This window comes from Cygnus atratus, chromosome 1, assembly GCF_013377495.2.
Source record: "Cygnus atratus isolate AKBS03 ecotype Queensland, Australia chromosome 1, CAtr_DNAZoo_HiC_assembly, whole genome shotgun sequence".
Lineage (NCBI taxonomy): Eukaryota > Metazoa > Chordata > Aves > Anseriformes > Anatidae > Cygnus > Cygnus atratus.
In genome coordinates this window covers 111927036-111954333 of record NC_066362.1, presented here as the reverse complement: position 1 = coordinate 111954333, position 27298 = coordinate 111927036, and the positions used below count along the sequence as shown (strand labels likewise).

Sequence of the window (27298 nt, the reverse complement as noted above, 5' to 3'; positions counted from 1 at the left end):
TGACCTAGTCTGTTTCCCTAACTTCAACAAAGTAATGACTAATGCCTTTAACTTGGAATGCAGAACACACATTCATGTGTACATATGTCTGTACAGAAACACACACATATATATATAATTTAAGAATGAACAAATAATGCTACACAATTATTATAAAAGACGGATTGGCCAATAACAGAACTTAAAATTACACTGCAGAACATATGCTGGCTTTTTTTTTTTTCCCATCTTGGCTGGTGCCCATCTAAATCTCCGTAGCAATGAAGAATGGAGACATCTTCTGTTTACTTCATTCTCTTTGCAACATCCAAATATGCATACTCAATTTCTTGATCCGCAGGACAAGTGTTTGTAAATTCATCTCTTGCATATGCATTGTTCAAGTATCTTGAAATCCCTGTCATTTCAGGTGGAAAATCAAAATTTCTATATTTCTTTGCAACAACCTTTTATTAAAAGGAAAAAAAAAAAAGAAAAATATTATTACACATATGATCTGCAAATAACTGAATCTACTCTTCATGAACATTTTTTCTTTTCAGCGTGCAACAGTGTCATTATATACAGTGTAGGGAGGAAACAAAAGGAAAGGAAAAAAAAACGTCATGGGATGAAAAAAGCTAGCTAACAATCTAACTCATTTAAAAGGATTTAATTCGTATAAATATGCAGAGCTATGTGGACCAGCAGACAACACCTGGAAGAGATGCAGCTTAAAATATCATAAACCTGAATTAACAGAGTAATCTTACAGTAATAAACTGGCTCACACTTGGAAACTTTCACTGCCAACAGAAAAGGAAAACTGGAATTACGATACTAGATTTCAAATGGCTGGGGAAAACTCCTGGATGACACCTAATACCTCCTGGTGGGTCAGCAAGGATAGTTTGACATTCATCCTCCATCATCCCTCAAGGCAATTCTCCTTGCACTGGCTCTGCTGACCCCTGCTACCTCTCATGTGTCACTGTATGTATGTGCCCGAGCTGTGATGGAGCAGGAAAGGCTTTCTCCCTTGCTGCTATCGCTGGAATAGTTTCAACCAGGACACCTCTTGGGAAAGTTTTCTCTCCTGAAGGTGTCTGAAAACAATTCAGTCCACTCTAACAAAATAATAGTCAAGGAAGAAAGTTTCTGAAGTAACTTTATTTGTATGGAAACCAGTTAAGTTTCCAATGTGGCCATTTCCCTTCCAGAGGCTGGTTGGCTCCAGGACAGCCTAGGGACAGGCTGTAACAATGCCCAGACATCTCGGTCACCAGGACTCTTAAAGGTGGGAGAGACAGAGTGAAATTTCAGCTTTTGCTGGCTTCTTGAATTAGCACAGACAAGATCATTTAATCCTATTGGTCCGTGGCACTTTGCATGTGAAATGCAAACAGAAATAATTCCCTACCACACTGAATATAGTACTCATTTAATACTTGTGAGAGGCTTAGAGCAAGAAGTCACAGCCCAAATATGAAAGCAGATATTCTAACTTGTCATCAGTTTGAGGATCTGCCCAGCTGTGCTGTAATGAAATGGCCTTGTGTATTAGCACTCCAGCTACTGTGTGGCTTCAGAAAAGATAGAGGGCTCCTCTCTCTTTTAGAAAAGAACCCGAGCTTCTACGTTGCCCTTCTCTTCAGGAAGCTGAAAAGCAAATGCAAACCTTAATTATGTGGAGCTTTGGTAGGAGGTTGCAATCCGCTAAGGTGAGCTCATCTCCATCCAGGAATTTCCGGCTGGAAACAGTGATCTCCTCAGTGCTGTAAGCATCAATTTCATCGGGCAAGGGGCTATTTAAATAGTTGTCCAGCTTCCTCAGGGCCTTAAGCAAAGATTTTTCCAAATCTAGGTTAAGACAATAAAAAGGTCATTCAAGCCTGTACCAAGGTCCCTCTGACAACAGGCAGAAAGTTGACTCCTGCATCCTGTCTCCTGGCACCAACCCAGTTCGCAGATACCCGGCCATGCCAACTCCTGCAATTCCTTTATCCTAAGCTTAAAACTTAATGCTGGGATAAGAGCTGTAAGCAGCTAAAGGGGAGTCTGAGAAAAACCAAACCGGGTCTGCGTTACCAGAAAAAAACAGGGTCAGGAAGGGCTGGCTGCGGTGTGCACAGGAGGGTGGTGCAGGAATGCAGCTGCGGAGAGGGAGCTGGAGGACAGAGGAGATGAGTTAATGCATGTTTGTGAGGTTCTTGCTCTACAGAGGTGTGTGTGGCAAGGTAAAGCCACGGGGCTGGAGACTTCAGCACTTACACCAATGGAGGAGAAAGGCAGCAGGAGGACAGCAGGTGGCAGACCTGAAGCTAGGGTCACAGTTCCAGCAGGCTGTGCTTCCCAGGGGCATGGGAAGGTGCAGTGTTGTGGGCCTGGGAGCTGAAGGAACTGGGAGGAGCTGGAGTTGGCGCTCCCATGCCAACAGTGGTACCTGCCCAATTTTGGGAATCCCCAGATAAGAGACTGTATGGGTGCATATTTCCAAAGCCTTTATGCTCTGGAAAAGGACTGCTTTAAATCAGATGTAACTGGCATGTCTGCAGCACGGTGTGCTGGAGTTGTACAATTCCACTTTCTTCCAGTGACTACCAGGGCTGGTGGAAGGACCATAGCACCTACTTTCATTAGCATCTTTTCTTGGGTTCTTTATGAAGGCAGAGAATTTTGCAAACACATCATTTCCTGCAGAGTTAGACTCGGGGTGTTTTGGTGCAAGTTTGGGATACCTGAGGAGTTAAAAGAAACAAGAGGAAGTTATGGACTAGCCTTTATTTTCATCCCCACTAATTATTTCATATACTTTATTTAAACTGCAGCATCGTAATATATGGCTACACGGGACTTTCAAAGGGAACCTCCCTAAGCTATAAACCAGTTAGCAATTGTGAATTTCAACCGTATCTAAACCATGTGGCTCTCCTCCTTCTCCTGAGGCAGATGGGAGATGATTGTTTGTGCTGCAAACACCATCCAAGCAATCTGGTGCCTCTTCTAGGCTGCCTCAGCCAGAGGTGAGGCTGAACGGAGCCCAGCTCCTGCCATGAGGAGGGGTGGAGGGAAAGTCCCTGCTAGCACCAACTGCTGCTCCTCCCAGCCTCCTCGCCTGTCCTGCTCATGCACGAGCAAGCTTGGAGTGGCCGGGCCAGCTGCTGTTGTTGCCAAAGGCAGAGAGGAGGGAAAAAGTGCAGGGGAGCAGCTGCTCATGTAGTTTATGTCAGGTTTGGCTGCTCGAGGGGGGAGCGCTGCAGAGGGCAGCTGCTGTCCTGGGGGGCAGAAGGTGCCTGTGTCGGGGGCATGATGCTACTGGTGGTGTGCTTGGGGAGAGGTGGGGATGGCTCCTTCAGTGGGAAGGACAGATCTGAAACCCAGCCACCAGCACACATGGAGATTATCCCACCCAGACACTCAGAATGAGCTCTGACATTCTTTGACCCAGGACTCCTGCAGCGTGGGAGGCTTTCACTGCTGCTTCCTTTTAGCTACCTGCTCCTGGTAAGCCAAATTATTTGTACAGTTTGAGGAGGGAAACCTCAAGCAAACACGAGTAGAGGAAAAGAGGTCAGGTTTCTGCAGCGGTATGCAGGTTTCTGCATATACTTGCTGCAGGAGGGCGGATTTCATGCCTTGGGAATGACTGTAGTGGCACAACAGTAAACCCGGAGTGAAGGCAAAGGCAGTGAGAAGAGCACAGATGGCATCTCAGGGCTACCCCAGGACATCCACCGTGCACTGCCAGGCCTCCCCAGCTTTCACCCAGACCAGAGGCACCGGTCCTACCACACCTTGTCACAGCCGGGGCTACAAGCAGGCAAGTCACACACACACATGAACACGGTACCGGGGTGGTGCTAGCTTTTCTTCCAAGAACTCCTCAATCTTATTGACATCAGTTTTGACTTCACCATCAAACGTCATGAAAGGGGGGTTCGTCCCTGGGGCGAGGTTCTGCAGGTCGGCGGGTTTCCTAGTGGGAGGAAGGAGGCTGGGTTAATTGCGGTGGGGACCACGCTTTCAACTCACTGCAATGAACTGCTTCAACTTCAGAGTAACAGGCTAATATATGTCTTGCAAAACACAATGTGGCCAGCTGCCTTACACTGGCGGTGTGAGAATCAGCTAGCCCTTATCTGAATGCACCCTGAAATGCTACAAATTCAGGTTTGTGTTACAGAGACCTACTGCAAAACAGATTAAAATCTCAAATGCTTCAAAGGAGTTGGTCCACTTCATATCAGTGAACCTGAAAGAGGTATCGGGCATACAGCCTGTTAGCACAACGCCAAGTCACAGCATAAGTAATGTGCACTAACTTGCGTGTGTGCACTTCAAATCAAAGACATTCTTCCTTGTAAATCACCATTTTGGTAAAGCTGTTCTAAAAATGAGAACTCGTATTATGATCTCACCTTTTCAAGTCCACAGTTGTGACATTAAATATGACACCCTTTAGCCACAGGATCATAAAGAGACGCTGAGAGAATGGGCAATTTCCAATACTTTCCCCATCACTGCCAGCCTACAATTACAAAAAAAAAAAAAAAAAGTATGCATACATTTGTGATAGCGAATTTTGATAACAGATGTAGTAGGGAAGCAGAAAATCTAGATCTGCTCTAAGTACATATAGCATGTTACTCATCTCTGCTAATGCATATTTTCATGCAAAGTTTCTTTATATCCTTCTCCAAACATGCACATAGGTATGATGAAGACTCCTGTCATCTTGGAGATATATTTTTCCATTAAAGTGCGTAATTATAGTGCCACAAGTTAGAAAACAAACTTGAAATCTCAGCAGTCCTTCTAGAGGAAATAGTCTCTACCTCATTTGTCTGTGTGAGCATAAATCTACCTGAGTCACTGCAAGATTAAAACAGGCTTAAATCAGTTTATGATCACAGGAAACAAGCACAGAAAGGTTTACCTGTGTAAATTGAGATGTAACGTCCAAAGCACTTAAGGGAATAAACAGAATAAATCAAATAATTAAGAGTTTCCAACTCAACAATCGCGAGGGCCCCAGGGAAGGAAAGGAAGCTGCCGAGCAGCCGACCACAGGGGTCTCCGTGCTTTGCTGAACCGGGGGCTAACGAAGCCCAAAGGCTGCACACCTCAGGCTGACACGGCGCGGGGACGAGCACGCAGCGGTGGCATAGGCCTTCTACCCGCTACCGACCCAGGGCTCCCAGCTTTAATGCTTTGGTGTGTCCCCAGCCAAGTCACGCAGCCGTGCCTGCCTCTCCCGGCCCTCTTTCGTTCCCCCTGTGTGCGATGGCACTGTGAGAGGTTTGCCAAGTTCGTGTGGCTGCTGCGGGTCACGCCAGGCTTCACACCACGCTGCTGCCGGAGCTCAGAGGCCTAGTCCTTACACCTTTCATATCGTTCTCCTGAGGTGCAGTTTAGAAACCTATCTTAAACATAAGGGTACAGAAGTAAAAACCCAAGCACGTCGTTTACTTAGTTAATAGGTTAGTTCATGAATGTTTGTCGACCATCTTTATATAACCAAACAACACAGACATCAAACCAGTTCTGCCTGCTCCTTCACCCTTCTCAATGCTATCAAATCAATCTCAAATACAGCAAAAAGCTTTACACACACACACACACTGCAGTTGGATTGCTTCAGGTCCCTCACCTTCACGAAGAGCTCTATGTCTGGAAATGAGCACCTGGTCTGGAGCAGGCAGATCTCTGCCCCGCAGCTCGAGGGATGCGTGAGGAGCGATGCTCCTGCGGCTCGACCCGCGCAATGGGTCGCCATTTCAGCCCGCGGGATCCTCCTCCGGTCACCCTCTGCCTCTGGTACTGCAACAACTGACAGTTTTCTCGGCAAGCAAGAACAAAATAGCCGATTGCCTCGCACACTGCCAGAGAACAAAAACTTTTGGAAATGCTAAAACAGCTGGCCCACAGTGTTAGATGGGTGCTGTTTTGTAGGTGGCAAAAATGAAAGCTGGTCAAAAGCTACTATTGTGTTTTTCTTCCTACACGGAGCACTGCTTTCCAGCACTGCACAGCTTAAGACAAGAATAACAATTAACTGAAAACTACTGTGCCCTTCTTAATAAGAAGGAGACTATGTATGCTGCTAGTACGTACTCATAACTGACCTAAATGTACGACACCACCATTTCATTTCATCCTGTCTCTCGTGTCATGTTTCACCTACCCTACCCTGGGGAAAAAAAGGGGTGAAGTCCCAGCAAGACCCCACAGTTCCTGCAGTGGTACCCCCACTTTCAGCCAGGCAGCAGAAGCAGCAGAGGGGGGATATCATTTCAGAGCACTGCCACAACCCCTTCCCACAGTTCCTACAACTGATTTGATATTTTTATTCAGCCTTTGATACGAAAAAAAAAAAAAAATATCCCATCAGGGTTCATGCAGCATTCAGAAAACTTTCCAGACGGCCATGTGGTCAAGAAGTGCTATGTGACCAAGAGTGGCAGTAGGTGAACTTTTCCTGATCAGCTACTGTCTTCTGCTGGCCATTAAATACTGAAATTTCTGCTCCCCCTAACTTTGCTGGAGCTAAGGAAACGAGGTTGTTGCTCTGCATTGCCCCACATCACCTTGGTGACAGCAAATTTCAGGGGGTCAGACAGCAGCCCCAGCCTGCTTTTGTGGGGAAACATCTGTGAGGTGGAGCCAGCGATGCAGACCCGGACAGACATGTTACCATGACAAATGCAGAAGCAAAGCCCTGAGTCCCGGTTTGTCATTAACTGGAATGACAGAAAGGCCACCAGGAAGCTGAGGGACTGGCAGCCTTGGAGATGTTACAGAAGCAACCTCCTGCCTTGTTTCTAAGTGCAAACTTTTTAACTTCCATGCCTATTTGTGAGGAAAATTTACTACAGCACTACCATTTTTTGTGTTTCACAGTGGATAAAATTAACAAAACACTGAGGAACTGAGTAAAACAAGGGATTAAGCGCTGCTGATTACAGCAACGACAACTATAACCACCAAGACAATTGCTTGTTCATTTGGTACTTTCTGACTACTTCTACAGGTTGGTTGTGATGGTGATGATGAAGTCCAAAAGGCTGCTGATCTTCACATTTGGTGCTGTATCTCCTCCCACGCTGCCCACAAGGGATGCTAACAGTGCACTGCTATCTTAGCTGTATTTTGTGCAGTGCAGGTACCGCAGTCTCCAGTGAAGCACTGCTGGGTTTGCCCAGCTGTGCCATCTCCTGTGGTTATGGTAAGCACTTTGCTTTTACAGCAGAAAATAAATTCACAGAAATGATGATGTATCCCCATTTCTGATGTGGCTGTGGCACAGGGGTGTGTCCCCAAGAGTTGCTGTGTCCAGACTGAGGATGGTAGGCAGATTTTTGTGAGCTACTCAATCAAAAGCCTCAGCTGCTGAAGTGCCATGGCAAGGGAGGCTGCAGACATTTGGGTAGGCACAGCTGGGAAGCTGGCATGCCACATCTGGCCTTTGGAAGTTGAAAGTCATTTAGACCCAAGGGGCTTCAGCTCTGGGTACCAGGTGAAGGGAGGGCACATTTCTAGGCTCCAGCTCAGCCATGTCACAGCTGATGGGGAATACCTATCATTTGCTTTCAGTTCTGCACAGCTGGAGGCAAGTGACAGAAAGATTACAGTAGCCCACACAATAGCACAAGCAGTTATTAAACCTTTTCCTGTTGTAGCAGCGACAGGCAGTCTGAGATGACTGCAAGACCTTGAACACTAAATCTGATTCAGAACTTGACACAGTTTGACCTGGCATCTCAAAGATGCTACAATTTCCTATAACCTTAGCTGAAAGCCCATAACATGAATATTTTGGCCTACTGAGGAAGCTAGGGTGAATACAACTATCTAAAATGACTTCAGGTATGTCAACTTGCATTTTGGCTCCTGGGAGACAACTGTTCTCCTAACTCATCTCATCTAATCTGGGGAGCTACAACTCCTACTGGACAAAAAAGCACCAGAGACACATGCCAAAGGTGTTTGTTCAAGTTCCCAAAGAGAGAGTCTGCCACATCGACTCAAAAATCACGAGTCAGGACACTGAAATAGCTTTATTGCCACCTATCAAGCAACACAACAATAGCTGAGCCATGCCATCATTGCACAATAATGTACTTTCCAACAAAGTAAGGGTGGCAATGAGACTGGGTCAGTATCTCACCTTGCAGGAACATGATACAACAGTGGATGCCCACAGATTAATACAAACAAGACAACAGCACAGCTAGGAGCACTGCAGCCCCAAAGCAAAACTCCATGAATTTTTCTCCACAGCACATTCAGGGATGCATTACTCTGTGCTAGGTCTAAGCACAGGATTTAATTACACTCCTTGACTGCTATGCTCTTGGATGACGCAGGGTGAAATTCTAACTCCAGCAAAGTCAACGGGAGCCTGGCTGCTGTTTCAATGGACGATTGTGTTTCCAGACTGGTTATAACCTTAATAACCAGGCAAACGCCAGTGTAATTGCAGGTAATGGCACACACTGGCCTCCACATGCAACTGTTGTGACACTCTGCTAACGTCCACATCCTGTTGGATTTGGGGCTGTCCTGCTGCTTAAGCAGATATCTAACCAGAGCCTAGAGTAAGTGGCATTTACGCTTTAATTGTGATCAGTCAGGAGGTCAACATGCCTTTTCTAGTAATACTGAGATTTAATGAGTTCATTAATCAAACAATTATGACAAACATTGCTGCAGAGGAGAAAACTTTCAAGCTGTGCATAGAAGCTTTCATTCAGAGCCCTAGGCAGCAATTGTATATTGTAGCCGTATCGATTTATTACAGCTCTGCATAATCCCATAACCATGTGCCATTACTTAATGAGATTATTAGCTGACAGTCACTATTTTCATTCATTTTTCACTGTTTCACACTCTGTTCTGTCTTTTTTCTTTGCATTGTGTTTGTTTTTTGTTTGTTTGTTTTGTGTACTGAGTCTTACTCAAAGAAGCTGGGAAAGGGAAGAGCTCTCCACACCCTTCTTTCCCCAAGCTTAAGCCCTCAGGTAGGAGCATCATCACGCCACAAGCTGATTTCCCTAGGCAGCAGGACCTTGTGCACAAAACATTAGAGAGTGTCGCAGAAGAACTACACTACCTTGATCCAGCAGTTCTGCTTTCCTGAGCAGCCTTAAAGAGGTCACTTGTCTCTGCATCCTCATCCATAGCAAGAGGATAATCACAGTGACTTTACTGAGAAGTCACACACAACGTTCTTCGTAAACGAGTAGTTTGGGCCCTCCCTGAGCTGCAGTTGCTCTGCCCCTGGAACTGCTATAAGAATTCCTTTCCTAACAGTTCCTGTCCAAACATCTTGGGAACGAGGGTTGTGAAGGTTCTTCTAGTGACCTCAAATGTCCTGTGCCTCCAAAATCTTGATGAGTGGAATTTGTTTTTCCTGGACTTTTTGTTTCCTGTTGAAGGTTAAGCATGGAAGAAACAGTTCAGAAGGAGCAGAGATGACTTTTATTTTGCTTGTTTTTATATAACTTTATAATCCCTTTGAAGCTACAATAAAAAGGAGAACAGCGAGCAGAGCTTTTGTTTTCCCTGAAAGCTGAACTCCAATTCTATTTTTCCTTCGGCACGAGGGAGCTTAGTTACTCCTGGCCCGTAATGACGCTGACCGAGAAGCAGGCTCACCCAGCGAGCGGGGTAGGACCACCGCTAGCCAGGAGACACGGAGCTGCCTGCCTGGGGCCAGCACCCCACGTCTGCCCCTGCCCTCCCTACCACAACTCCCCTGCATGTTTTTGGCCTCAAACCCCAGCTATCAGACAGTTTTGAATGCTCTTCCTTCTCGTACCATGCTAACAACCCCCCTCTCCTTTTTCACGACACGCTTGGTGTCCCCTCAAAGGACAAGAACCGTAAACACCCTGTTCCAAACTACAACTACTGTGCATTGGGCCCAGCGTGGGAAGCAGCTGTGAGGAGGGTGCGACCTCAGAGAACAACAGCCATTTAACTTTAATTCCTTCCACAGACTCGCTTGTTCTGCCCTGGCAGGGATTAAGCGAGCCCAGCGCATTCCTAACGCCAGCTCTTGGTCTGGGCTGAGCGCCGCCGTGCCGGCCTCAAGGCCACGCTGTGCTGACAGCTCTGTGGATGCAGTGGCAGGGCAGGAAAGGCCGATGCTATGGTGAGCTCTGCTTCACACCCTGCTGCACCACCGGGACAGCCACTAACTTGGCTGCAGGACAGCCAAGGAGGAAGGGGAGAAGGAATGCCAGTGCTTTCTGCTCCTCCTGAGAGGAAATCCCAATGCCCGGTGGTCCTCCATGGAGGGCCCGAGCCTGGGCAGAGCTTCAGGGCAAGAGCAAACATCCTTCCACTCTAGCTGCTCTGCTAACCTAAAACCTATTCACACCGAAGCACAGGTAGAAGCTGAAATCATCCGTCTTTCTTTCCTTGTTTACTCTGTTTCAAAGCAAGTCAACTTCTGATAGCATCTTGCATTATCCTGAACTGACAACACCCACTGTTAGTTAGGTCACCAAAGACCATTTGCAAGGCAACTTCACCAGCAGTGATGTCCGCAGACCTTGGGAAACAAAGCTGCCTGGAGCACAGGCAGAAGGATGGAGGAAAGCAGTGTGATGAGGAAAGCAGTGTGACCACGCTCCCACACTCCCAGTAGCGCAAGACCTGGCAATAGCTACAGAGAGGCACACAGGTTTGACTGCAGTGCAGCTTGTTACCATATATCTAGAAGAAGCGGCTCTAGTCATACCCATGTTTTGCTGTCATTCCGTGACAGATATATTGTTTTAATTTTTAAAAAGTGTTTCTACTCCTCGAGGGTACAAAGCATGGTTTCTGCTTTTGATGCCTGCTACAGTATTCATGCAGATTTCTATAGTACTAGCACTCTGAAAAAGGCAAAATTTGAAATATTACTCTGTTAAGAGTGCCATAAAAGTATAGTTACAAGTCAGTCTGGTTCACTGAAGGCAAATCTAATACACTAAGGTAACGCATACCATACACTGTGATGTGCACAGAAACACCAAATGCATGTCATTTGGATAAGCTCGTGTTCAAAACAAAGCTTTTTGTGAGGAAGAGACAGATTACCTGGAATCTTCTCTATTTAAACACTGTGTTCACTTTGTGCCCTAGGGCTAGGACACAAGCATCCAAACACTGAACTTTACAGAACTGTTTTGATGCCACCTACTGGACTTGACATGAAAGTCTTGACTTGCTCTTGGAGCGATGAGTAGAAGGAGGCTCAGACGTTGTTAGCACATCGCCTCTGCAATGAGATTCCTTACTTTTTGCTAACGGCACTCTTGAGATTCCTTGAGATGCTGAAATCGTACTTGTAGGCTAAGTTTTAAAACAAAGCAACTGTAATTTAAAATAATTTCTATTGTAATAGGAAAAATTAAAAGTTTTGCCACTAATTATTCCAGTACTTTTAAATGGTCATGTAGCTCTGCCTATCTGCTGTCCAACACTTAAAACAGATGTTTCCAGACAATGTTTAATTTCTCAGCCAAATAGCAGAAATATGCATATTTAAAGTGTAGCCATTAGTTGAGATTCCTGCATGAACTGTATTTTTGATACTCACCAGGGTAGACTCATGTGTGACACCCCCAACAGTGCAACTCAGTGAGGAAGTTGTGTTAAACAGCAACTGGATGCTTCAGGAAAGAGACTTATTTCCCTTTCCTTTCTCATTTAAGAGTAAAATGAGCATCTTCATTATTGAAACTATGTCATACGGATTTTTGTTTTAAAAATAAATGCATCTTATTTTATATTTAGAAATATTACAGACGTGTATGTTTTATCTTGAACAGTATTACAGGGTTCAGACAACACACAACGTACTTAAAGGATTACGACCATGAATACGCAAGTTCAACAACACACTGTCCTAAACCCTAATTAAGCTTTTGGGTTAAGGAGGCAACAGTAAATGTAACTACAAGCGATCTGCTAAAAATAGCTTTGTTCTCTTTTTTTGTGTGCGCTATAGTAAAAAAAAAAAAAACAAACACCACACAGGATAAGGAGGGAGAAAGTAAAATAAGCAAAGCTTTCTCTAAAGAACAAAAGGGTGTTTTGATTTTCCCTATAGTCTTCTTCAGTGTTACTTGTGAGATCCCTTTTTCCTGCTGAAGCCTGCCCCTGCTGACGTAACTGCAGCAGGGAGCAAATGTGAGTGTTCACCTTCCAATACAAGCTACTTCTACTACCGCATCAGAAGAAGAGTGTCTGTGGCGAACTCCACTTTGGCAGGGAGCATGGCCCATTTCCATGTGAGCAGGAATGATCCTCTTCTCAACCCACTGCCTTGCACAAGAAAGAACTATTTGGGGCTATGAAGACCATCAGAGCTGCAGCCTTCAGCTAAATGTAAGACAAGACCCTGCTCTATACCACCCCTGGAGTGTGTGTTTGTGTGGTTCAAGATACAGTCTCATTGTGAGATCATTAAATGCAAGACTAAAATGATCCCCATGATCACTCATCCAAGCTAAATCATGCTGACATGGGGCAATAGATCCCACAGAGCATGCAAAATTACTAATTTGGACAACCAGCTGAAAAGCAGACCCTGAGGCCTCTAGAGGTCTTCCTCCTTCCCCCCTTTCTCCTACTTCTCTCTCAAGGCACAATCAGCCAGTGCATTTAGGTACCCATTTAATTTTTAAACAAGCAAATTGGCTGCAAATAGGGCAGGTCCTTTAAGTATTGTCTCTGCTAAACATCCTCTTGAATGACAACCTGAAGTGCAGCTAGTTACATAGGATCAAGTAGATTTCTTTTTGTTGTCAGAATGAAGCAGCCTTTTTCATTTTAAGTCCTGTGCACTCCGCAGGGGAGGAGAAATGACAAAGTAAAGCATCAACTGACTTAACATCTCAATGATCCAGTCTGCTAATTGACCCGCTTTGGTAAGGAAATGTGTTGAAAAGGGTAGGTGACCAGATTAGCAAACTACACAAACCCCGAAAATACTTGGAGACAGAACTGCAGGAAGGAAATCTGGAGGAGGAGGCAGCAACGTGCATGCTCTGGACATCTAACTACTTGAGCTTCTACTACCCTGAAGGGAAGAGCCTGGTTTTGTCAGAGACATGAAAACCTCTCCATCCTGGACAACGGTGCCACACACTACAATGCAGAGAGTCCCATAGCATAGAACACAGTATGATAAACCAAAACCCAAGTGTCTTCTAGAGCAGCAAGGCAGCTGAAGGTGATTTGAACCACTGGGTGTACTGAATGCCCTGTTCACTTCCTCTTCCTCACAAAAATGAAAGCCTGAACTGGTCCAGGAGGGAGCCTTGGAGGTCCTGTCAGGCATTTCAACAAAACATAAGGGTGAGTTTCAACCAGAGAGATGGTGGAGAACTATCTGATGATAAAACACAGCCTGCTGATGGAGCCCACAGCCCACCAGTGCTTTTTTGAATAGACTCAATACCCCACAAGCCAATAACCCTGAGCACTGGGATAGTGGAAAGGAGATAAAAAAGGGTATAAACTGTACAGCTGTTACATGCTAAAGCTGGAAGCCACCTCACACAGAGTCGGACAGAAAAAACAGATCTCTGGTCAGTGGAGACAGAGAGAGTCACTCCTCAAGGCTGATTCATCTTGCCTGTCTCAAACACCCACCCACTTGGGATGACATGCCCTTTGGCAGCACTGCTTTCTCAAACTACTGCCCTAAACAGCCCCATATAGTTTAGGCATCCATTTTAACTTAGGTGAGCTGAAATACACTCAAAGACTACTCACCAGCTACAGATAACCGTTACTGTAGAAGTAACACCAGAGCATGCCATAGCCAGCATGTCTGATCCGACCGTCTGATACAGCTTTAGGGAAAAGGCAGCATCTTCTCAGGTTACATCAAACCAGGTACCTCCATGAAAAGAAAAAAAAAAAAAAAAAAAAAACAAACACCTATTTTGTCTCAAGATGAGACTTCACCCCTTTCAGGAGGAACTTAGACTTACTCTCCACTGTGACCTCAATGTTTCTTCACCCTCAGCATGGACACCACTCCAAGGACAGGACAATAGCAAGTGTCATTCATGCCACTGAACACGTCTTAGTGATGATAACACAAGTAGCAAACTCTAGGGCAATGATGGAAGGGAAAGCTACTGCTCAGTAAACAGCAACTATTATCCTGAACAAACAGGGTTTGTATTCCAAAATCACTGAATGCTTCTTTGGAAAATGAAATAGATTGTGGCTGTGATATCTCTGATAGTGAGATCCAGGCTATCTAACCAGATGTCAGGCATGATAGGATGCTATTGGCAGTGAAGAAAGTCCACGTTAGTCCAGATTAGCCAGACATGCAAACACTGCCAAAAGTTACCCTCTTCTGTGGAAGAAGAGAGTGTTTACTGCAAAATACCATTTTATTTAAAGAGGATTGAGCAAATCAGTGCAAATCTAACTGCTGACACTGTATGTTTGATATAGGCTTACAGCAATGGTGGACACATGCTAATATGGGCCAATATTTGCCCACTGGCCAGGTAAGACTGCCCAACCTAGAGGAGACAAGGAGCACAAGTGTCCCAGCAATGGCAACTGAAAATCCACACCTCAGCCCAGTAGTCACACAGTGCAATGGCAAAAGGCAACAAGAGTCAATCTGTAATGGGACACAAACCTTGAGGCACCTCCAGGATCCAAACAAAACCCAGGATGGCTGCAGCAGCAGTGTCCTTGCCAACAGCGAGCACACCCAAGCAGCAACCCAGGCCAGCAGGGCTCAGAAGGCTCACCTTATAAAATACTGTGTGGATTAAAGCTTTTACCCAAGGCTAGGCCAAAAAGAGATGCCAAGGGAAAAAGAATGAAAGGAAATGAGCATAGGTGAAAGAAGGTAAAAGGAATTAACTTCTCACCTGCACAGCTCCAACTGACCGCAGGACACAATTAAACTGGGTTTTGTGACCACAGAGCATAAGCAGTAGGCTAAAGGTTGAGCCTACCTAGGAACAGGACAACAATTCAGACATAACTCTACTGTGTTTCTAATGATGCAGCTGTACATTAGTGATTATCTAATTATGAGCTATGCAGCTATTATTACTGATAATACAAAATGGTCTGTGTCCTGGAGCAGGGCTCTTCTGGCATTAATGTGAGTTCATGCTGAGCTTCCACCTGAAAAAACCATGAAAGCCTTCCTACCTCATGTTTTAACATCCAAAGCTTGGGCAACGTTTGTGTCTCATGGACCGGCCACCTATCAGCATTTCGTAACGGCTTGCAACAATTGCATTATTAAGGTTCTTTTCATTCTGTTAGGTTTCTGAAATTATACTAGTTAGATCTTTCTTTCCTGCAGTACTTGCATTACTTTATTATGACTACTTTGTCTTATTGGATTTCCTAATTTATATGTTCGCTAAGGCTCCTTCAGAATGAGTTTTCCAAAATGCCTTGCTTTTTGCTGGAAGTGGTTCTCTGAAGTCTTTTGGTCCTGAGTTCACGCTGAGGGATTAACAGTGCACTGGAGTTTCTTAGCAGGGCATTTGCCTCCATCCTGCTTTTACGTAGCGAACAGCGGTCACAGCTTAAAGGGGTTGTATACACATCAGGAAACTCTAATCCTCTCTAGACGGCAGAAAGGAAAAGAGGTCTGAAATTGCTGCAATTTCCTTTGGTTTCTGTTCTCTCTTCCCCACTACATGCCAGCAGCCATTTTGGGACAGAGAAAACCTCCATTATTCTAACCTTTAATACTTTATTTACTTACTCATGGTCTGCTGGTTAAGTAATTACTGCTGAAATTAACTTAATTACTTAGTAAGTAATTAAATGCTTTTGATGCATAGACAGAAATTTTCCTTCATTAAGAAGTAACTGTGTGGCAATAAACTTTTTACCTTTGTCAAGTTGTTAGGAATAATTAGACTGACATAACAGGTCTGAAAAACACTAAAAACAATGCAGCCCCCTCTTCCATTTTAATAACTGCATCTACAAAACTGATTAAGTGATAATGGAGGTATTAACCAAATTACATTTAAAAATAAATAGATTAAACAGAAGCTATTTCAATTCAAAGGTTAATGTCGCTCCAAAAGTTACAGGCATCAATTTACAAGAACTTATAATGACAATAACTCCAGAACCACTATTAAGTACAGAATGTGGCATTCAATTTTAAGGAGCCAAATTATTAGACCTTTCATTATTATTACTATTTTAGAAATGAAAGGCCTAAACTCATTCCTGTTATTTACATGAAATGCTTGCTTACTTTTGATTTTGCTACTCACAACCTGCCCAGTATTTCTACTGAGCAGCAGGCCCGCCAGCACTCAGGCCTTCCATTTCTGACCAAGTTCATAAATAAATGAACCATTAAACAGTAATTCTGTAAAATAAACAACACAGGAGACTACAAGTGAAAATTAAAATACACATTATCCTGTGATACGTTTATAGAGACTGTGCTTTTACTAATATTAACTCCTATTCAAATTGAAGAGTTTAAAGATTAAGCCTGTGTATGTATACCTTCTTACAAGGGGGAAGTATAAAACAATCCTGCAGTGTTCCTGCTAGCCTTGGACAAACCTGTAATGTTGTCAAATGCATTTTCAACAGCAACTGTGGCTCTCTACAGGGCAGTGAAATGCAGCCAACAGGTACACTTCAACAATTCCTAAAGCCCAATGAAATTACATAGGAAAAATGCAAATTACGGATTTATTTCCTCATATCTTACAGCTACCTGTGCCAGGTCTGCAAATAAAGCTACTATGGCACTCAACATAACCTGAGACAGTGTTGTGTCTGCTTTCAGGGTGAAACCACCAGCACATCTTGTGATGAGAAGGCAACTAACTAAACATAAAGGACGCCTGCACCTAGCTACCTGGAATCCATAGCACAGTAAGTATGTCATAACAGCACAAAAGCAATCAGCAACCACGAATCCACTGCTTTGCTAGATCAATAAGGTAAAAATAAATAGGAAAACTAACATGTGACTAGCAAAGACTGAAAATCTTGGGCTACAAATTAGTAGGGCTTAAATGAATCTTGCCCAATTTAGGAATAACATTATCCTACACAAGTAATTGACATGTTGCGTTAGCTATTCTTTATTTATGTCTCATTCGAGATAGCATTACTTTCAGTTATCATGTACTATAATAACAATGGTAATGAATTATATGGGTATTACTTGTGTAGAGTGACTGAGATTTTTCCAAGCTTTGTAAGTAATCATTGCCACTCCTCCTAAATGGAAGCCATTTCATTTTAATGGCAGATGTGACAAAACCTCCATTATTTTTTCAAAACTTTTTTACAAGCAATAATAATAATAATAATAATAATGATGTTTTATTGAGAAGAGGTTTTAAGCAGAGGCAAAGGGCAGCAGCTGCACAGGTGCCCCCATCACATCCCCATCATCTGTTAACCACAACAGAAATACACTGGGTAATTAATTAAAAAAAAAAAAAAAAAGCAAGCCACAGCCCTCCGAAAGATCACTCCTCCTAATCCTTACCCACTCTCACTTTAAGATTCTTACCCATAGTTTCAAACAGCCCCAGTAGCCTAAGAAAACCTGGGGCTTTTAACTGAAGGCAGGTGAGCACCTGAGCTGCTGAGCCCTGGGGAAGGCTGCCTGGCTGCGGACAGTAGCTGGCACCCTGCACCTTACACCAAGCAGCTCAAACACAAATTTCTTCTTGCTATGAGTTTTGCCCGCAGAGTTCTTTCTGTCTGTCTGTGTGTAAGAGGAACATTACCAGGTCACAAGCACACAAGCAACAAACCAAATGCTCTTAGCTATTTATCCTGTTACAAGAATTATGTTTAAATACCTCGATGCTATTTCTAATCCGTATTTAATAACATGGCAAGATGCCGGTTGAACATTCTACATTGAGACAAAAATCTTATATCCTTTTTAAATTCTTACAGGGAATTACTGCAACAAAAGAGCATTATATTCTCAAATACATTATAGGTCTGGGAAAAACAGATTAACTGGTATTTCAGTGACACATCTGTTTTACACTTCACTGTAGGATACTTACCAACACAGCCCTGCTGTTTCAATCTAAATGCAAAATACATACATACATACAAAGTATCCGTAATTTGTACTGTAAGCAAATAAGTAAATAAATAAGAAATAACCAAACAAATAAGCTGCTTTACGCAACTTGAGGAAGTGGGTGGATGAAAGCTTGGTGAAGTGCTTGAGAAAATAATTTTCCACTGGTGTTCCTAATTCTGATGTTTAAATCAGAGGTGAAGGTGAAAGATGAAATGAGGGATTTATTTTTGTGGTGTTGTCTTCCCCTTCCTTTTTAACGGTATGTGATATTTAGGCCCAAGTAGAAAAATAATTCAAATGACCATGTAAAATATTAAATAAAAAAACCTGTCAGCTCCAGTGGAAACTGGCTAAACCGGGTCCCAAAAGAGCTGTCAAACACTGGACACCAGTAACAGCAAAAATCCAGGGGCTCCAGCACAAGGGCTGGACTCTCCTTTCCCAGTAGAAACCTAAATTCAAAGCCAAGTCTCATCCTGCTCTCCCCACCACCTCATTTTCATTCGCAGCCCTCTGGAAACTGTGAAAAACACAGCACTGCTAATCCAAATACAGTTTTAAAGTGTATACTAAATGCACCATACTGCAAAACAATCAGCCCCGGTACCTACAGCGCCTTGCTCTGAGGAATGTCAGCGCACAACCCTACATTTTTAAGCCTTTAGGGCATATTCAGATCCTATTCCAAGTTTCATCTGCCACCATTTATTTTTTCAGAAAGCTCAGGTTCAGTAATAGCTTTTAAAAGTAACTTCACAGAATTAATTACCACGTAAATGTCAATGATTCTCCAAGGCACAAAGGAGAGTTTTTCTGCAATCTGAGTAAATGGTTAACTATTCCATTTTAGTAATTTAGTAATAAAGGACATGCATTTGTGACTCCAATCCTTCTGCCATTTACTTCATTCCATCACAATTACATTTCCAGTCTAAGCATTCAAATATATGCTGAAATTTCAGCATATAAGGAGGAGAAAAAGTGGGAAATACTACCTTTGCACCTCTGCCTGTGACCTTTCACAATAATTACCTCTCTTGGAGGGGAAAAAAAGGAAAAAGGCAACTCCCACTACTAAGCCAGCCCCCTCGCTGGGGCAAACACCACTTCACGTATCTCCTTTGTGCAGAGCTGCTCCAGAAGCATCATCCCAAGGATGGGTTCCCACAGCCTTTTCAGATAGCATGTGGCACAAGCTGCCACTGCTTGGTTTGGGAAGCTAAGGATTTTTATTAGAGAATTAAAACAATTTCCCTCAGCGTCCATGTTATTGAAAGCAACTGGAATGTAATCACTCCTCTTGCTCAGCCTTTTATCAGTAAATAATCAGACACTGCAAATGGAAATGCATACAACTTCTTATCACAGCGTGACATTTTATTATCTGGGCAAGAAAATAATCACGCAACCTTCACACGGCATTGACTTACACCCCACGGCTGGAGCCCAAGGAGCGAGCAATTCCTTGCTTTTTAAAAGTAGCAGTAGGATCTGTTTCGGCTGAGAGACCAGAAAACAGGATGCAGTCAGCGATGGACCACAAGCAAGTCTGCTTGCTTCAGCTCCCCGTCTATAAAACGTACAATATTTCCTTTTCCTACCTTACTCCCTTTACTATCTCTGATGAGGAGGGTCTTTCTTCTGCAAAAATCGTACAACCACCAATTCAAAGTGACTTTACCTGAGATAAACATCCTAAAAAAAGTGTAGCTGTATGATTAATTTCCATTATCACTTCCCCTTCAAAATATATATATATATATATATTTTAATAACCTTAAATATACCCTTGCATGGATCCATACAATAAATAGCACAAGGCTGTAAGAAAGGCCAAAGCACCAAGCCTCACACTAAGCAGGCATCAAGAGAAGTCCAAAGCACAGTGGCACAAAAGCACCTCAGGCAGCAGTCACCAATGTTTCCAAAGAAGGCTGCAGCCATCCCACGGGATTTATGAACGAAAGGTTCCCTTTGACAACCAGGGACAAGGAAAGCTTCCAGCTCTGCCCCTGGTCCAGGAGGCTGGTAAGATCAGCTACTATGATGGCAAAGCTCAGGGAGAAGAGGCAGCATGGCTGGATTTTGGGCAGCAGGCTCGTCTCATCACAAATTTCTGCTGATTTCAGAGAGCAAGAAATACAGGGTGGGCCTGTAGCCTGAATCAAGAAAAAGTGACCCCTGGCTAGCAAAGGGCTTACGTGGCACGTGATTTTAAGCCTATATTTAAAGAAAATGTATGGTGAGGTGCTTTACTGAATCAGTGTACTGAGAATAAATAAAAATATGAAAAGATCTAGAAAGTAGCTTTGAAGGCATTTACTTTTTTCAAGCTTTTTTTTTTTATTTTTTGCATAAAGCAAGCTTGCAAACAGCAGAGGTCTGCGGTTGCACTGAAAATCGATGCTTACAGCTTGTACAATATTATGTGCACATAAAGTTTCAGGACTTCAACACAGACAAAAAGGGGACTCCAAGAAGTATGTCTAGATTCTACCCCGCAAAAAATCAAAAATTAGACGCAACATCCTAACTGTGATCTGCTGGACTGTGTTTTTGTAGAACAGGATTTGGACTACAAGCTGTCAGACCTGACTGGTCCAGCCAGCATGCCCCTAGGAGCATGGTGGCAACAAGGATTTTGGTGTGGTTTTCCAGGCTATTCCTAAAGTCAGCGGCTCCAAGGAACCTTGTTTCTTTGCAGCAGCCTAAGCCCTACAAAGGTGACAACCCGAACTGCCAAAAAGGAAAGCATGAGAAGTAACTATGAGAAAGACTGCATTCAGAAAACATGCTTAGCTCTTTCAGAGAAAAATATTGATATTATTGCCTTTTTAACGAAAGTCTCTGAAGCTCAACTTTACTGAAAGGAAAAGACTGCTGAACGAATACTCGCATCCCAGAAAGACAAGTGCAGGTGCACACAGGGTAGACACAATAAATAACCTGAAGAGTTGCGAAAGGACTTCGTAATGCCGGGTCCTCTTAAGTTGCATCAGGGAACCCTAATTTGACACATTCCAGCTGGGAAAAGAAAAGAAAAAAGTAGCTGAGAAAAGGCAAATGCCCCTGGGAAGCCAGCCAGTTTCGTGCTTTGTAAGACACTCCCGGAAACAGAACCGCCCCACGTGTTTTACCAAGCACACCTCCTGACCTGCTCTGGCACTTGGTGTACAGCTGTATATATTCAGAGTCAAAATCGCCCTACAAACAGCAAACCAGCCAGCAGCCAGGAAAGCGGGACCGTTCTGGTTCTGCAGGGCAGCCCCGCACGGCTCGGTCTCGGCCAGCTCCAGCCAGATGCTGCTTTCGGCAGGTGGAGCACACACGGTGCTCCTGCCCTGCTCCACCACGCCGGCTTTCCTCTGAACCACTTCTCCCTCTGGTTCTAGGATAGCTTTCCTTACTCCTCGGTTACAGAAGCAGACAGGTCCCATAGCCAGCTGTATCAAAAAGGATGGCAGGGGGAAACAACATAAAAGCTCCTGCTTTCTGAGGAAGGTACACAAGATGCAGTTTGAGAAGGATAAAAACCGAGCGAGGAGAAAGCAGGGGTGTGCTTATCAGGGAAAATACGGCATGGCTTTGACAGAAGGTGAAATGCTGTTAGTGATGGGGGGACAGAAGGGAAGGAGCAGCAGTCTGGTTCTACCGTTGCCCAAACCTCATCAAATGTGTCCCTGCTCATTCCCCAGCAATTTATCTTACCGTAGCATTTCACCAGTCCAACACACATCTTTGGCAAGCTCTGGGCAATTCCCTTTGCTTGGATAAATACGCACTGCCTAATTTTCCCCCCAAACCTCTTTTAATCCAGAAATAAGGATGCAGCGTAACTTCCCACATACACATCTTTGCTTTCACCCTCCTGAGTCCATTTAAATCCTGACTTCCTATAGTGAATCTACATTAAGAAGGCAGTATTTTCTTTTTGATATTTTCACTTTGATACAGGATGTCAGCTATTCTTCTTATAAACCATACCTGTCTGACTTCGACTCATTACACTGATGAGCAAAAAATCTTAAGTACCTACTCAGTAATTATACTGTAATACTTGCTTACATCAAGCATCAGGTACAGAACAGAGTCCACTGAATGGGAATACAGGCTACGATGTGTTTTTTTTTTCAGGGACTTAAACGCCTGCTGTCAATGGACTTCATGGCTCCAGCTCTGAAAGCCCAGAAATTCAATTTTAAGACAGCCTTTTTGTACTTTAAATGGAATTTATATATGAGCTACAGGTCCGTCACATCACAGAAAATGGGGTTGGTCCTTCCCTACCATGTAACACACTGCCCCTCAAGTCGGATACGTTAACTGTGGTGTATGGAGGCACTTGCTATTTCCTCTGTCTCCAGTCACAGCAAGGCTTCTGACACTTTAACTTTCTGGTTTATCAGAAATTTTGATAATTCAGCACATCTCTAAGCGTGTTTGACTGACCTAACATATCTCAAGGAATGGTGCAAGGAAATTTGGTATCGGTGAAGTAACCTTACTCCCTCCTAGGGATAAAATAACTCTCTGAATGAAAATAAATGATTTTGATTTAGAGACCAAGAATGTCACAAAAACTGGGTGAAGCTTATTACTTTTTGTTGGATAAAATCTATTACCTTAGGCTCAGGGGCAGCTTTTACTACAAAAAAAATTAAGCCTGAAACTAAACAAAAACTGTTTTCGAAGAGTAATCTCAGAGAAGACCTTGTGGTCAAGCCGGGTTGTCTGGCTGCTTGTGCTCAGCACTTACAGCTAGATTAGTATCCCCAGAAATCTTTGGAATGATGAAATCTGTAGTTGTGATTCTGGTGTTTAAGTTGTCCACCTGTAAGAAAATTTAAAAGCGACTGGTAGATAAGGTTGGAGGTTTTTGGTGGTAGTGTTTTTTGTTTAATTTAGAAATACTCTTAAATCCTACATAACTTTTTAAATTGTTTAAAAATAACTGAATATTACACTAAATTCAAATGGAAAGATAAATATATGTCATTTTCTGACAAATAAAGGGCTCTTGCCATGGAGGGGGGGAACGGGAAGAGAACATACACATGCTTACTCTTAGACCAGTGTCCTACACAACCAGAAAATATATCTGAATGCCCTTCGCAAACACTTGCCTTTGAAACACCAAAGCCATCAAACATCACTATCTAAAGGAAACGCACACTACGTGCTGTTTCATGGGAAAGTGGAAATCAAATAAGTACCTGGTGAAATGCTTCGATACGGTGTTGCCCTTACAGCCAAGGAGTCTTTTGCTGTTCAGCTCCATTAAGGGCACAGTCTAGTTGCCTAAAGACAAACGTCTGCTGTCTTTGGGGATGCCTGTCTGGCATCTAGCTCCTGGTCCAGAAAGACATCGTCCCCCACAAAGGCTGCTAACCCTGCTAAGTGCTCTGGTATGAGATCTCTGCGTTGAACCCTGGCTGTCCAAGTTCAAATTAAATAGCACCCCATAGCAACCCAAATCAGCTTAACAGCACAATTCCCAACACCCATTCTTGTGGAGCTGGCAGGAACTTTGCCGCCCACCTCACAGGGGGAGGCATGAGACAGCACAATCGTCACGATAGTCAAACACATGCAGGCAAAAGGGGAGCGAACCCATGCAAAGCAGCAGGAAGCAGGCAAGGAAAAAAACCTCCATGTTTGAAATAACAAGCTCATGATCAACAACAGTAAAAACAGGAAGCAAATGCTGTGACTAGTCATCTTATAGTTGGATCTGAAAAAGACCCGCTTACTTTCTGATAGTGATGCTTCCGTTTGTTACTCTCAAAACTTTATTACTGAAAGCGCAGCAAGAAATTTAATGGCAGCCAAGTCTAGCATAATGCTCCCTAGCAGGGAAACTGAGGATCGTTCAGTCACTATCACTATATTTTTTTCCTCGTTTTTCTCCTATTATGGGGCTTGCTTTTAACATTACTCTCTATTTGTGTTGCGCTATCAAATGATGGCACAGACCTCCTATCTCAAGCACTGTGCGTGCAGGCACAGATAACAGGCAGACAGTATCTTGACCACTTACAAATAAGCCAAAACTCACCAGGAAAATTAGCAGAAATAGGGACAACAAAGAAACTAGGACCGTATTTAACTGGACAGACAACAATCCAACTATCTTAAACAGCCTAATCACTGCCCAGTTCCTATGAGCACAAAAACAGGGAGCAGAAGGGCGAAAGAGGTCAGTGGCACTTGCAAAGCAGAGGTAGGTGTCAACACCTCAAAAGCATTTTGAAATAACAGACAGGCACGTAATACTGATTTAATTGAGCATGAGCAGTGGGGTGGCAGGTGTATTAGAAACATGCATGTGAAGGGAAGTGTTTCGGGCTGGAAATGAACATTTGCATTCGGTTTGGATCATCATCTCACTACCTTAACTTTTGGGTTTTAGGAGTTGATCAGCAAGGAGCATCACGCCTGTGGACCAACTGCTGAGGTCAGGTATAAGCACTCAAGAATCCCCACATGCAACAGTTCATGCTGTCTCACTTTGGAAACCACTTTCCTCCTTTCTCCTATCAAAATTCAGCAGCAGCTATTAAAGCATAACATTGTGCACGTGCTCATAAAACCTACTTCAAGCCACTACAGAGAACTTCCAGTCCTTTTATACCTCCTTTCCTTTGCCAAAAGACAGCGAGAGCATCTCCAGGTGACAGCAAGAGCAGCAGGAACCCCCTCAACAGCAGAACAGAAAAATGCTTCCCATTTCCCAGCACTGCCAGCCCTGCACATTTTGGTCAGCAGGGAGATGCTGAGCTCTCCCATAGGGTTTTTTTTTTTTCCTCAGATGTAACTGGAGAAAACTTGTGCTGATATCAAACTAAAAAAGCTTAGCTCCCAGATGAGGTAAAATTTTTAAGCTTCCTAACACTCCTCCACTGAGATCATTAGAAAAGCAGCTGCAGTGTTCTCAAGGCATTCGTAAGTTACTAATGCTACATCAGTCACATAAAGGCTCCTCCTGTTTTCTTCATTCTCAAATATTTAAAAAAAAAAAAATCCTTAATCCTAATTTTGGGGACTGCAGAGTCACAGCAGATACTCTTATTCTTATCAGAGCCTGCTCTCTAATTTTGGCTACGTTCTTCCCTAAAGAGTGCACCCGGGTCCACCACCACACACACGGACATCATGACTTTCGCCCTCTGCCACGCTCCAGCATTCACTAATGGGCATACGGGTACGAAACAGGCACAAGGGCGATACACAGGCAAGCACAAAGTCACCTCAGCCAGGCTGAGCAGTGGCAGCCCCTGCTGTTCGATGCACAAGCACAGAGTTCAGCCCCTGCTACTGCCCAGAAAGGCACCTTTACGCCGCAGCATCCCAGCCTGGGCTCCAAGGTCTCGCCTAAACCAGAGAGTATGTTCACCAACATCGAGCATCACCACCGGTCATCTTTCTGGTACCATGAAAACGGCAGAAATTATTTTAAAGACCGTCACAATTTATTTTAATTTTTTGGTCTATTTTCCTCTAAAACACAATCTTCCCTGCCCAAACACATGCAAATTGGACAACTGAAAGGGATGTAACGTTGCTGGGCAGTTTACTGACCTTCTGAATCCAAAACTGTCCAGTCTGGGGGCAGAGGAGGCTCTCCCACTCCACCAGAACCGAGATCCTTGCGTACGCTTTCCATTTAAACCTAGAGAAACCTCAAGTAATGCAGCACGGAGCTCATCAGGGGAAACTCTGGGGGAAGCCACCTTGCAGGTCAGGTCTGTGCCAGTGGGATCGTGCGGTCCCACAGCTCTTGGGGCTGCGGGTGCAGGCACCGTGACCGAGTGGGGAGCCCAGTCCCCTCCTGTCCGCACCGAAGCGCAGGAGGAATGAGGGGTCAGAGGCAGGTGTATTTGGGGCATTAATAACCAAATCGCCTTGCCTGGGCTGGGGTGGCGTCTGCCAGATTTAAACGCAGGAGCTGCCCAGGGGGTCCTGGTGAAGGGAAGAGTCACCAGCCCGGGGATCCCCACCAGCCCCCCCGCACCCTACCTTGACGAAGAGGGAGATGTCGTGCTCCTGCTTCTCCTCCTCCTCCTCTTCCTCCTGCTCCAGCGCTGCCGCCGAGCCCGTCTCGTCCTCCTCGTCCTCCGCCCGGCCCCGCACCCCGTTCAGCCTCAGCCCCGCCGCCTCCGCGCCGCCTCCCCCTGCCCCCGGGGCCTCACTCTCCGCTCCTGCCCCCGCCGCCCCCGGGGCCTCGGCTCCACTCCCAGCCTCCGGCCGGGGCTCGGCTCCGTCCTCGCCGTCCGGCCCCGCGCCCTCCGGCTCCCCGGGGCTCTCGGGAGCCGCCTCGATCCCGGCCGGAGCCTCCCCGGGGCTCGCCCCCGACGGAGCCTCCTCTGCGGCCGCCTCGGGGCTCGCCCCCGACGGGGCTTCCCCCCGCTCCGCGTCCTCGGGCTCCGGCCCTAGCGGGGCCTCGTCCCTCTCCGCCTCTTCGGGGGCTGCCCCGCGGGGGGCTCCCCCTTGCACCTCCTCTCCCGGGTCTCTCCCCGCCGCCTCCTCGGGCTCCGCTCCCGCAGCCTCAGCCTCCAGCACCGCATCCTCGGGGGCCGGTCCCGACGGGGCCGCCGCTGCCGCCTCTTCGAGGCCCGTTCGCAGCGGGGCCGCCTCCTCCGCTGCCCCCTCGGCCAGCACCGAGCCCTCCGGTTCCCCCCCCGGCAGCGCAGCACCGTCCTCGACGGGCTCCGGCTCCTCTACCCCCGACGGCTGCTGCCGCCCCTCGCCGGGGCTCTCCTCCCGTCCCCCGGGGGAGCCGCCGTCGGGGGGCTCCGCGGCCTCGGCCGGCTCCTGTCCCGCCCCGCCGTCGGGGGGGACACCCGGGGGTCCAGCGGGGGGCTCCGCAGCCCCTTCGGGGGGCAGCTCCGGCTTCCCCGCCGCCGCTGCGCCTTCCTCGCCGCCTCCTGCCCGCGGGAGGTCGCTCCCCGACCGCTGCCCCGGGCTCTCAGCCATGTCACCGGGACGGGGACGGGGACGGGACCGGGACCGGGACCGGGACGGTGCCACCGAGCCTGGGAGCAGCGCCGGACACCGGGGGGGGCCGCGCCTGCGCTGCAGCCCCGGGGGCGGCCAGGGGGCGGCAGCCGCAGGTGTGTGCGCTCCTCCCCCGGCTTTCAGCCCTGCCCGCCCCGCTGAAACGCTCCCCGGCCCGGGGGGGGACACAGGGAAGCGCTGCTGGCCGCCGCCCCAAAGCCGCCCCGACCCCAT

The 27298-nt window shown here is 45.6% G+C and overlaps 1 protein-coding gene across 1 annotated transcript; it reads right to left on the bottom strand.

Moving 5' to 3' along the window:
* Positions 1–284: 284 nt before the first annotated feature.
* On the bottom strand, positions 285–27043 carry CLIC6 (chloride intracellular channel 6). Its single transcript, XM_035546054.1, has 6 exons — positions 26087–27043; positions 4398–4507; positions 3830–3955; positions 2611–2717; positions 1658–1839; positions 285–446 (listed from the first exon to the last, which is right to left on the bottom strand). The coding sequence occupies exons 1-6, from the start codon at positions 27041–27043 to the stop codon at positions 285–287; spliced, it is 1644 nt and encodes a 547-aa protein (XP_035401947.1).
* Between the last annotated feature and the right edge of the window lie 255 nt (positions 27044–27298).